Source organism: Mustela nigripes, chromosome 17 (genome assembly GCF_022355385.1).
Source record: "Mustela nigripes isolate SB6536 chromosome 17, MUSNIG.SB6536, whole genome shotgun sequence".
Taxonomy (NCBI): domain Eukaryota; kingdom Metazoa; phylum Chordata; class Mammalia; order Carnivora; family Mustelidae; genus Mustela; species Mustela nigripes.
The window spans coordinates 6498274-6510197 of NC_081573.1; the positions used below are offsets into that span (position 1 = coordinate 6498274).

The window sequence follows — 11924 nt, forward strand, 5'->3', positions numbered from 1 at the left end:
GCCTTTGATGTAAAATTCAGATGCGGAGTGTAATTTACGTGCAGAAAACCGCCCCCATGTATCTTTGCCACAGACCCATGTTCCGTCCGCAGGGGAACAGACGCATTTCCCCAGGCGATGGAGCAGCACGAGCTTCCGGAGGGCTCTGCCTAGAGTCTGGGCTGCGGGGCGTGACCTTGAACCCAAGTCCCCCCTATTTGACACAGGAGCTGGTGGCTGGCTCTGGCCATTAAGAGTTTCCTCTCTCGAATGGGTTTCTGGGATTTCGGGGTCAGAGGCTAAGGCTTACGGCTCCCTTCACGGAGTGGCTCTCCTGCTCACCACAGTGGACGGTCCCCCGCGCCCTCCCCAGCCAGGCGCGTGGACAGCCACTCTCCTGTCTGCACTACATTCCTTATTTTCACAAGGGGATGCGGGCGGAACAGGAGCCGCTCCTTGAAGCCGTGACGTTCCCCAGGATGCGAGAGGAAGTGAGGAGGTGAGGGCCCTGACTTTGGTCTCTCCCTTCCACCCACTTCTTTCATAAACTGCTTGCTCGGCTTTTATAGACACTGTGTCCCCGTGAAACGTCTCCAAGGGCCACAACAAAAAAGAGGGAAAGGCTAACAGAACACGACACTGTTTTCTGACAGGGGATACTGGACACAAAGTAAAATGGCAACGCCCTGGGGGAAACGTCTGGAACGTGCAGGACGGACTTCAAGAGCTGTAACAAACAGAGCTCCTCCAAGTCAACAAGGAGAGGACAATCTAGGAGGAAAATGGTCCAAAGGTTGACGCCAGCAGAGTGCGCCAGTGAGTGATACGGACACATAGACTCAACCTCAAGGACCACCAGATGGGGTAAAATGAGAACCGGGAGATCCTACAGTCGGAGAGCTCCAAGCAAACAAGTGGGCTGCTGTGTTGCTGGCGGGTAAAAACCAGCCCGTCGTATGGGGAGAGGATTTCACGGAATCTACCAATAAGCTCTGCCATGTACTCGCCCTCACAGCCCAGACATCACTCCCAGGTTCCCATCCTCCGGATACATGTGGCGCAGCCCAGGACGACCCTCCTTCCTGTTTCCTTAGATGGGCCAGTGGGAGCCAGAGTCATGTGAGTCACACACTCACACCCTCCAGTTCTAAGCAGCTGGAAGGAAGTAAAATAAAGGAGCGCCCTGCACACACACACAAGTTCTCCCAGACACACTGAAAAAAGCCGAATACAGACCCACTTACAGTGTGATCATTTCCAAAACATAGAAAGATTAAAAAGCCGTTTGTTCGATGTTTCCATGTACACGTATAGAGTTCAATGAACTCACACATGGGACATACCAGAATCATTCAGCCTGAACTGCGGTGACAGTTACTTCCGCAGAAGAGGGACGGGCTGGACTGGAACACAAAGGCTCCAAGCAACACACGGTGCTGCGGTACCTCCGTGCACGGGGTCAATGACACAGCAGGAATGTGGGCCTTTGTTACCTGGAGAAAAAAGGTTTTTCAAAAAACTCCTTTTTAGGGGCACCTGGGTGGCCCAGTGGGTTGAGCCTCTGTCTTTGGCTCAGGTCATGATCTCAGGGTCCTGGGATCGAGCCCCACATCGGGCTCTCTGCTCAGCGGGGAGCCTTCTTCCTCCTGTCTCTCTCTGCCTGCCTCTCTGCATACTTGTGATCTCTGTCCCTCTGTCAAATAAATAAATAAAATCTTTAAAAAAAAAATCCTTTTTAAATTGGTGTGGGGAGGAGGGATCAGTCCCTTCTGATGTGCCTCAGGTCCATCACCTTTCGGACAGAGAGGACTGGCCACCTCCTGCAGGGGGAATCCATCCGCTTGAAAGTACTGTAGGTTTGGGGCACCTGGTCTGAAGCTGAAGCGTTTGTCTTTGGCTCAGGTCATGACCCCGGGGTCCTGAGATTGAGTCCCACATGGGGCTCCTTGCTTAGCAGACAGCCTGCTTCTCCCCCTGCCTGTGCTTACTCTCTCTCTAATGAATAAATAAAATCTTTAAAAAAAGGACAGCAGGTGCTCGGCGACCATTAGAACTGCCCATCGCCTGTGCAGCAGGATGGCAACCGAGACCTGCCTCTCAGTCACCTGGGCAGAGACGTGGGCCATTTCCCTCACACCCAGCTGTGATCCCCACTCTCCCTTCTTGGCTCCCCACCAGCCGGCGAGCCCCATCTCCTCTGCTCCCTTCCCCAAACATCTTGCTGCGCCAGGCTTTGGTGGAGATGAATGTTCTGGTACCGGCACCCCCAAAGTGCTAGGGAGGGACAGAGAGAGACGCTGCCCCCAGGAGGGGGACAAGTCACACGTGAGCCCGAGGGGTCAGCCAGCAGTGATTTATTGTGGGGTAGGGGCTCCGGCATCCATGGTGGCTACAACCTGGGGACAGAGGAGAGGGAGCTGAGGGTGCGGGGGCGGAGGAAGAGCCCCACGACCTCATCCCCTTGACACCGGCCAACTCGGGTTTGGACCCTTCCATTTCCCTCTGGGGATCCTCCCCCGCCTGGACTCTGGGTTCAAAGGCATCTAGTGCAGTGTCCCCTCCCAAGTAGGACCAGGGATCCCACCAGGAAGGAGGAGCAGACAGGGGCTCCTTCTCCTTGGGCAGCTTAGAGGGGCTCCTGCCACTGCCCGGAGCCCCGTCAGCCAGGCAGGGAAGGGGGCGCCACTCACTGGATCTCGCGGAACGCGCGCTTCTCCACAAGCTTCACTTTGTACTTGCGCTTGAACCTGCAGGAGGGAACGGAGCGGTCAGTGGCCAGCAAGCCCACCAAGTGCAGGGGCGGGAGGTTTCCCAAAGCCCTCACTCCCCGCAGCAGCCCCGGGGACCCTCACTTGGCTCTCTCCCGGGGCTCGATCATGTTTCTCTTCTGGAAGCTCTTGAAACGGTCGCGGAGAATGTTGCCTTCCGGCTGCGGGACACAGAGAGGGAGGCCTCAGTTGGGGGGGCCCATCCTGACCCTGGGCTGGTGGGGTGATGTGGAGGGACTCCTGGGCTAGGTCCGCAGCACCAGCGGGATGGAGGCTGAAGAGGCAGAGAGCGTGCCAGGCATGGGGCAGCAGCAGCATGGGCAGGGTTCAGACCAACAGGGTGCGCAGCCCCTGGATGAATTAGAGTTGGCTGCAGCCCTGAGCTAGGCCCAAACCGCAGGGCTTGTGGCCGTGGCGAGGCACCCAGGGCCACTGAGCAGGTTCTAAGTGCGTGCAGGACAAGACCGTGCTGAGCTTTAAGGAGACCTGCCCAGCACTGAAGGGGAGAAAGGTGGGGCCAGGACCCCAGTGGCTGCTTTGGGACCCGGCTGGGAGGGCCTTCCACAGGCCGTAGGCTCCAGTCATACCAGCGGGCCCCTCAGCCCCGAAGACTCCGTGCCCTCAGCCCCCAGGCGTCAGCCCAACCGGCCCAACCCGGGGGCAGCCGTGATGTCGCCCATAGCCCCTGCGGGCACGGGGAGCAAGGATGGGTATCATCACTGGGCACGGGGGTCTCCCCTACAGCACAACACCCCAGGCGGGCAAATACCTTCAGGGTCCTGAGCGAGTCAGACAGCTCCGAGCTGAGCTGCACGTCGATGTCGGGGGCCTGGTATCTAGAGAAAATGGGCAGGGGTGTTCAGGGGGTTGGCCTCACCCAGGGCAGCAGGCCTTCCAGAACAGGGGGCTCTGTGGGGAGATGATCTTCCAGGAGGAGGCCAGGAGGGAACTGGGACCCCAGATCCCTGCTCCCCACCCCAAGCCAAGCCTCACTTGAGCCGCCCCAGCCTGCGGGGTCTGTCCGCCTCGGCCAGCCGCTGTGCCTGCCGCCGCTCCCGCCTCCGCGCCAGCTCCGCCAGCCGCCGCGCCACCTGGGCCTTGATCCCACGTAGCCTGAAGAGCTCCTGGTGCCGGAGCCGGGCTGCCCGCCCCTCGGCCTGCTGTACCCGCTGCAGCAGGGCCGGGTGGAGTCAGGGGCCCGGCCGAGCACCATCCCCTGGGAGACCTCCCCCCTGCTGAGACCCCTCCAACGCCACCTCCCCTGACTTCCCAGCAGTTTCCCGAAACCACCTTCCTTACCCACTGGTGGTCTGCAAATCCCACACCCCCAATATAAGCATCAGGGCAGCAGAGACTCGATCTAGAACATGCCCTGTCATATCCTGAGCCCACACGCTGCCAGAGAAGCAGCAGGCTAGAGCCCACAGTGCTCACCATCTTCCGTGCAGCCTTCTCCCGCCGCCGCTGTTGCTCGGTCTTCTTCTCCGCTGCAGCCAGCCGCATGGGTGCTGGGGAGGCCTCCACTCCTTCAGCCGGCTCCCCTCCAGCCTCGGGCCCCGTGTCCTGGCCCTCGCCTGGCTCCCCCTCCCCGTCTGACTCCTCCAGCAGCCCCTGACACAGCTCCTGGAACGCAGACTCCTGGGGGGGGGGGGGTAGCGGCGTGTCAGGGGCAGGGTGGGGGGCGGAGGGCAGGCAGGGGCAGGGCGGGGCGGGCAGGTGTGGGCTCACCTGGGTGGCAGGCTGCTCCGAGGCGGGCAGCGCCAGCTGCCTTTCCAGCTTCTCCGCCTCCTTCTGCCGCTGCAGTTCGACCTCGTGGGCCGCCCGCAGCAGGGTCTGGGAGTGGGAGGGGAAGGGGTCAGGGCTGAGGACCCAGGGACTTACAGACAAACCCAGCCTCCCACCACTGTGCCCCAGGCCTTCCTCCACCCCACCCCACCCCCGCGCTGTCAGGGGGTGCGCCCTCCTCCCGCGCCCGCCTGCTCCGCCAGTTCTCTTAGAGGATGGCCTGATCTCTGCACTCGGTAGTTTTGTTCATGCAAAACGCAGAACAGGCAAACATGTAAAAAGACAGGAACGACAGTGGGGGCCGCTGAGGGAAGATGGGGCGGGGGGTGGTGATGGCTGATGGGCGCCAAGTTTCTTTTGAGGGGATAAAAACATTCTGACATACTGGTGAGGGCCACTCAGGCCACACAACTCTGCAAAGATGCTAAAAACCATTACATTCCACGCAGTGAGTGGGCGAGTCCTAAGGCGTGGGAGCACTCTCTCTGACACAGTTCAAAGAAGAACAAGAGACACGGACCAATCTTCCCATGTTCTCCCCCCACAGCCAAGCCAGCCTGTGGGGGACGGCAACGGCCTCCGCCTGTGACCGGCCTCCTCCTCCTCCCGCTCGGTGGCGGGCGCTGGCTTCGTCCACACCGTGCATCAGGCGCAGAAAACTGCTCGCTCTGTTCCGGGTCAGCTAAGGGGCCCATTCGTCATGAACAAGGTGGAAGGGCACTCGCTCAAGCGTCCCCCGTCTGCTCCACAATCTCGATCTGTCTCTGGGAACCTGTGCTCCCCGAGGCCAAAGAGTGTCCCCACTGCTCACGATACCCGCGCTCAACGGACACCACGGACATACAGTGACTCTCACAGCCAGGTGTCCGCTGGTGACCTAGCCTAGACCTTAGAAAAATCTCACCGGCTCAGACTACTACCATTTCTTTGAGGCCTTTTGCATCTAAGCCCGTGGACTTCCCGAAAAGTGGCATGGCGTGGTCTCATACACCCCCAGGCCTTTGTACACACGGTCTCTGGTACACGCCTGAGAACACCCATTCCCCTTGCTCCCCACAGCAAACTCCTCCTCAGACCTCTGGTCTAAGCTCTGATATCCCCTTCCTCCAGGAAGCCCTCCCTGACCCCCAAGGCTGGGCCTGGCGACTCCTCTGGGTTCCCTCATCCCAGCCCTCTGGGTCATCACTGTCTGTCTCCCCTGCTGGACCATGGGCCCCAGGAGGGGAAATGGGGGGGGGTCGCCTCAGTCACTGTCGACTCCCCAGCAGCGGGCAGACACAGGAGCCCAGGGAGGCCAAGCCAACCAGGTGGCCAGGCCACAGCTGAGGAGCGGCTGCATACCTGGTGGTCCTCGAAGGACGGGTTGTAGGAGGCTCCAGCCGGTGTCACCTCCACGGCAGGGACCTGGGAAGGCTTGGTGTGCAGACGCGGCGGCCGCTGGAGGAGGACAGGACTTATGAAGGCTGGCAGCCCCGCAACTCGAGAACGTGCATGCGCTGAAGCCGGTTCTCTAGGCAGGGAAGGTGGCAGAGGCCTCCGCAGCGCCCACGAACCTTCCAACTGGGAGGTGCCGGTGGGTCCGGCGTCTAAGACAACGGACACCTGCTACCCAGCTGCCGCGCTACCCAAGGGAGCCACAGCCCCAGGACGAGAAAGCTCCCTGCGGGGGGTGGGGGGGCCCTGCCTGCCTTTCCTGAGAAAAGTCCCCATGACCCCTGTGGTGGGCACCACTGGTAAAAACATGGGTACAGGGCACCTTGACTCTAGTCCTCAGTCTGTCATCCTGACATCTGCAGCAGCCTTGGCAGAGGATGGGAGATGGTCTCTGTCATTCAGAGCACAGGACAGTGGACAGAGGGCTGGCAGAAGCCCCTGGTGTGGCCCGGCCCCTGCCGGGAGCTTGTGACAAATGCAGAAACCCGGGTCTACCAGGCCCAAATCTGAATCCGATCAAGACCTGTGCCTCAACAATACCACGGCAGGGATGGGGGATGGTGGTGGATGTCCCTCTGGCCTTCGCCCAGAAGCCTGGGAGTAACCCCAGAAGCCTCCGGCCTCCACCCACTCCCCACACCCAACTGCCCACCTGTCGCAGTGCTTCTGCCCCAGGGCGTCGTCTTGGGTCCCCCCTCCCCGATCCTGGCACGTCCACCCACCACGATCCCGCCTCCTCAGAGCTGCCACCAGGACCCCACTCTTCTATGCAAAATCACTAACAGGAAAACTCCAAAACCCAAGCTCCTTCCCACCAGGCCAGCCTCCTCTGAGCTGTTACTCAGCCCCGCCCTTGTACTCCCTCGTTCCCTGCCCAGAGGCCCTGTCGGCAGAGGCCCCTTCTCAGGGAAGCTTTGCTCATCCCCCAAAGCACCCCACCGACCGCCAGCACGTGGCCCTCTCCTCTGGAGGCACCAGCTCGAGGCCTGGCTCCTGCACGCACGGTCTTGGCCCCCGGCTGAGACCGAGGTTCTAGGGCCCTAGTGCAGCGCCCACCACCCCAGCCAAGGACTGGTCGCCAAGGACCCTCTGTGCCACAGTCTCACCTTCACCCCTTTCTTCTTGGTCTGCTCCAGGAAAAAGACATCCTGGCCAGCCAGGGGCCGCTCCAGAGGGTCTGTGGAGGCATTATAGGGTGGCTGCTGGGGGCTTGCCAGTGTGGCCTAAAGGGCTCCCTCCCACCCCTCCACCCAATAAAGACAGCACCAAAACATGGACAAGGGAAGGACGGACTCTCAGACCCCAAAGGGTTTTGAACGCCAGGCCAAAGAGCATATGGACAGGTCCCAAAGCAGAAGAAAGCCAAGGGGCAGGGGGCAGCCCTCAGGAAAGGGAAGCCCAAGACACTGAACTCTGTGGAGGATCATCGAATTGCCGGCCAATACCTCCCTCTGACCCTGTGCTCTTGTGCAGCACACAACCTGTAAAACTGTGCATGGCAGCCTTGTCCCCACCCACAAGTAACAGCAGGGGCACTCACTGTCTTTGGCCCAGAGATCATAGAAAGGCCGCTCGACGGTGTCTTGGGGCCCGGGCTTGGCTTTGGTAGCGGGAGGGTTGAGAAGCCGGGCCTGTGCCCTGCGCACCTCCCGGGGCAGCTCGCCCTGCTTGGCCAGCTTCTCCCATAGCTGCTCCTTCCGTTTGAGCTTCCTGGCATTGGGGACCTGGTGAGCGAGGACGCTGGGTGGAGGAGAAGTAGCACAGATGGATAAAGCAGAGGCCTAAGAAAGGGCCCAGCTCCTCCCACTCGGGCTCTGCACCCCCACTACCCAGCAGCTCCTCTCCCAAGCACCCCGTACAAGGTGCACCTCCTCTGCACTCCTCCTGCCTCTCCCACCCAGCCAGGTCTATCTCCAGCTCGGGCCTCTCCCCTGACCCGAGAGCCAACAACGTGGGGGCCTCTGCAGGTCTCCCAGGAACCTCACACATCATTTCAAAACTGACCTCAGTTGGTCCCCACAGCCGCTCCTCCCATACCCCCATCTCAGGAGTCTACCCCGTCACTCATCCAACCTCCCCTCCTTCACAGCTGTCACTAAGCCAGCCTGCTGGGCCTCCCGATGGCTCCCAGCCATCCCTCCTCTCCATCCCCAGAGCTCCTGGCTGGGCCGAGGCCCCGGCCCCCACCTCATTTCCTCCAACCCACCCGCAAAGGCCCTGTCGGATCCCATCCCTCTCCTCCAAGTGACGCTCACCTGACCTGACCCCCTCCCCCCGGAAGTAAGTGGCGGCTGTTGCACAGGACAAGAAGCCAGAGCCCAGCAGGAAAGACGGGTCAGGGGCGGGGGGCGGAGGGAGACACTCACTCTTTGGGGGCAGGAACCTTGGATGTGTTCTCTAGGATGAGGTCAACACGAAGAGGTTTCTTGAGAAGAAGTGATCTTTTCTGGCTTTTGGTCCTCTTCTTCAGCTCTGGGGCTGGGAGAAAGGAGAGCAGTCGAGGGCTCGGGCTTCCTCACTTCCCAAGAGCAACTCCCCACCCACGGCGTTTCAGCCCCACAGCAACCATCAGACCCGCATCCCAGGGCAGACGAGGAGGCCCCAGGCTGGCCCCAGGCTTCTACCTGGGGAAAGAAGTGCCCAGAGTGTCCAAGCTCTGCCCAGCCCCCCCACTACACCCATTTACTGGGCCACCTGGAAACAGCCCTGTGCTTGGAACAGAGAGAGGGTCAAACCCACAGCCCTGTCCTCTAAGGGCCTCCAGACAAGGCAGGAAAACCAGGAATGCTAACGAGAAAGAAGGTGACCAAGGAACACTGAGGCCCAGGGAGCTGAACTCGGGACCCAAAATGGCTGCTTCTCAACACGATGCTTTTCCACCTTCTCTCACCTGACAGTGAAAAGCAAACTCCAGGACCAAACACGCTAGGACAGAACCCACGTCCTTCCGTTTCCTAGGCTACGTCCTGAAGACTTCACTCCTCTGTGCTTCCAAATGGGAACCTTATACGCCTGACTCACGGGGTTGTCTGGAAAGGTCATGACTGCAACAGCATGAGGCACCGTGATCACCTGGGAAAGCCCGCAGTCACTATTACCTTTCTTTTTCCTCCCTGTGTCCCCAGGACCTGAAACTGAGAGCCACGAGTCGGTCAGTCACGTGTCCCTGGAGCTGCTATGGCACCGGAATGGAGCCCGTAAGCCACGGCCAGACTAACAGACCACGAACAGTGCCTCTTTCTTTTTTGCCAAAACCAGAATCTATCAACTGCTTCTCCTCTGTTCCCAAAGAGACTTCATACTCGCCAAAGCAGGCCTTCGGGATTTCCCTACCTGGTCCCTGGGGCAGGTCCTGCCTTCCCCTTGCTGTTCACATGCCCATCGGCTCCCTCCTGTGAAAGGTGACCTCTTCAATCATCACCTCTCACTCGCTAGCTTAGTCTCCCGCAACTCAAAGCAGGTCCTTTTCTGCTCACGGAAACAGACCCTCTCATGTTCATTGGAACCGATCCCTGGACTGAACCCACACTTGCTCCCTAAGGGCACCCTGCTGTTAAAGAGCTTGCCATTTGCTCATTAAAGACCCTTAGCTTGTTTTCTAGCTCCTGGTTAAAGCGATTGTCTATTTTTGGTCTGTTCTACTTACCCTTGGAAAACCTACTATTCACTCAAACCATCCATAACTCACCTCTCCTGCACTGTCTCAGCAGTGCCCCTGCCCCGCCTTTCGGCAAATAAACCAAATTAAGACCAGCTCCTTACCTACTCGTTAAACTAGATCTTATTCATACTCAAGCATGTCTTACTAAAACAGGTCTCATTCCTTCCAGCTTTTCTGCAAGTTAATGAGAGGGCTGCTCATTTACGTCTGATCTACTCACAGGCAGACCCCTGCTGGCTTCCGTGCACCAGATGGAGACTCGATGAGAATTGCCAGATTGAAGACTGAGAGCTCGGATACCCCAAAATAAAAATCTGACTTGTTAGTCTTTCATTTCAGATCCTCTTGTTTATAGTAAAGACCTTTCCAGGCGGATGCCTGCCACCCAAGCCCTGTCAATCATAGCGACTAAGATGGACCATACAGAAGGACCGAGCGGGCACCACCGAAAGCTGTTCCTCACCCTTTTTCTTGGAGCCGGTGTCCACGAAGAAGAGTTTCTCATCCGGGGCCTCTGATATCAAGCCACTGGGAGACAGGAAGGAGAATGTCAGCCAGAGATGGGGAGGCTGCCAGTTGCTAGGGAGGGAGGCTTAACCTCTCAGGGGGCCCGGCTTTCCTCTAGTACTATGCACATTCAGGCACCTTCTTCCCGCCATAGGATTCCACCAGACTGAGGCCTCTCCCTTAAAATCACAGAACTCAGTACTTAACAGATCACAGCGCTTAAAATATCGTAATATTTCATTCTCAGCATTACACAAAGGTGGGTGCACGGGACGCACTTAGGCTACAATTACTAGTCACTTGCCTGAATTATAATTTAACACTGGGGGTCCTGTATCTGGTAACCCAACCAAGACCCTCAACCTCACCTCAGAGGGCAGAGACACGATACAGACACGCGCAGCACCCCGGATGTCCCCCCCAAGCACGCTTGGCCTCGTACCCCGCCTGGCCGAACGTGACCCAGCTCCCGGAAGTCCCGCCCCACGCACCCGCTCGTGCGCTCCTGCAGCCGCACGTCCTCCAGGAACTGGTCAACTTCCAGCCCCAGCGGCTCCTGGGCGAGCCGTCGCCAGCCTCGTTTCCTGTTTCTTGGGCCTCGCCGACGCCGCCTCAGCGCCGGGTCCACCGAAGTGGGACGGAAGCCCAGGAAGCCAGAATCGGCCTCGCTTTTCAAGCACGGCGTGCTGCCACGGCCACTGCCTCCCGGCGCCATCTTGGCAAAGGAAGCATTCGGTCGCCGGCGCCCCAAAGCCCGTTTCTGGCTTGCGCGCGCAGATCTCCCGCCCCCTCCCGTGACCTACTTCCGGTAACCGCAATCTGGGTAAAGTGAGTGGAGCTGCCAAGGGGCGGGGATAAAGGGTAAATGTCTCCTCCCTCTTATGCAAATTCCCGTGGGCCTCGGGTCGTGGGTTGGCGGCTCCGGCCCTGAGCAAACACCTCTGCGACCGCCTAGGAAAACTTTTAAAATCTGCGTATATTTTTAGTTTTTAACTTACTATTTATTATTTTTAATCCAGTTGTCTTAAAAAGGAAAATCAGAACCGTCCGTGGCGGATTCGGCGAAAGACACGCTCCAGTCTCAGAACGCTTGTGTTTTTAGTGTTCTGATCCTAGAATCTTGGAAATCTAGGAGCTCTCCAAGTGCCGAGTTGGGAGCACAGAATCTCCTATGCAAAGAGTGTTAGAAACATACAGGGTTGCCAGTGCAGGCTGGGAATCATAAATCCTGGACAAGGTGCATAGCTGTGCCTCACTTTCCCCGTCTGTGAAATAGGGACAATAACGGTACATCAGCCTTGTAAGTCTTTCAGGAGAGGAAACGAAATAATAAACCCACAACAGTGTAAGATTGTACTTGGGTGGGTGGGGTGCCTGAGTAGCTCAGTCGGTTAAGGGTCTGCCTTCACTGCGGTCATGATTTCGGGGTCCTGGGTTCAAGCCCCAAGTTGGGCTCTCCCGCTCCCTCTCGCTCTGTGCTTTCTCTCTCTTTTTCTCTCTCAAATAAATAATTGTCTTAAAAAGAAAAAAAAATGTGCCTGGTATCCAAATGTTAGCTATTGTTACTGGCTGGCCCCCTGAAGTTTCATCTTAGAATCAACTAATCTTTGCTGTTTACAAATAAGGAAGGAAGCTTGGAGGCCCTTGGGCGCTGGCAACCATTCATAGGGATCCAGGAAGCCCAGAGAGGGAGGGGGCCACGCCGGGGATCGCACAGCGGGATCTTTGCGACCCGCCCTGGAGCCCCCGAGCCGGGACTAAAACCTGGGATTCAGCGCGAAGTCCGTGCA

General features: G+C 58.6%; 1 protein-coding gene and 2 non-coding genes across 5 annotated transcripts; all 3 read right to left on the minus strand.

Annotated features, from left to right (window-relative positions):
* Positions 1-1230: 1230 nt before the first annotated feature.
* NOP53 (NOP53 ribosome biogenesis factor) lies at positions 1231-10878 on the minus strand. Of its 3 annotated transcripts, none has more exons than XM_059383878.1 (13): positions 10626-10878; positions 10091-10155; positions 8333-8444; positions 7507-7706; positions 7073-7143; positions 5874-5969; positions 4476-4580; positions 4182-4385; positions 3741-3916; positions 3517-3583; positions 2832-2908; positions 2670-2726; positions 1231-1472 (listed from the first exon to the last, which is right to left on the minus strand). In XM_059383878.1, the coding sequence occupies exons 1-13, from the start codon at positions 10847-10849 to the stop codon at positions 1469-1471; spliced, it is 1458 nt and encodes a 485-aa protein (XP_059239861.1). In that variant the 5' UTR covers positions 10850-10878; the 3' UTR covers positions 1231-1468. The 3 variants fall into 3 exon arrangements, with proteins under 3 accessions (XP_059239861.1, XP_059239860.1, XP_059239862.1); XM_059383877.1 differs by lacking the exon at positions 1231-1472 and adding an exon at positions 2319-2375; XM_059383879.1 differs by lacking the exon at positions 1231-1472 and having other exon boundaries at positions 2666-2726.
* Positions 3364-3473, minus strand: LOC132006244 (small nucleolar RNA SNORD23). Its single transcript, XR_009401027.1, has one exon. It is a non-coding gene; the product is annotated as a small nucleolar RNA SNORD23 (small nucleolar RNA).
* On the minus strand, positions 9080-9202 carry LOC132006240 (small nucleolar RNA SNORA54). The gene has a single exon (XR_009401023.1). It is a non-coding gene; the product is annotated as a small nucleolar RNA SNORA54 (small nucleolar RNA).
* Positions 10879-11924: the final 1046 nt, after the last annotated feature.

Coding starts and splice junctions, on each gene's coding strand:
- NOP53 (XM_059383877.1), bottom strand. CDS start 10,849: ATGGCGCCGGGAGGCAGTGGCCGTGGCAGCACGCCGTGCTTGAAAAGC. Junction 10,156..10,625: donor CTGCAGGAGCGCACGAGCGG/GTGCGTGGGGCG, acceptor CCTGTCTCCCAG/TGGCTTGATATCAGAGGCCC. Junction 3,917..4,181: donor AGAAGGCTGCACGGAAGATG/GTGAGCACTGTG, acceptor GCCCTGCTGCAG/CGGGTACAGCAGGCCGAGGG.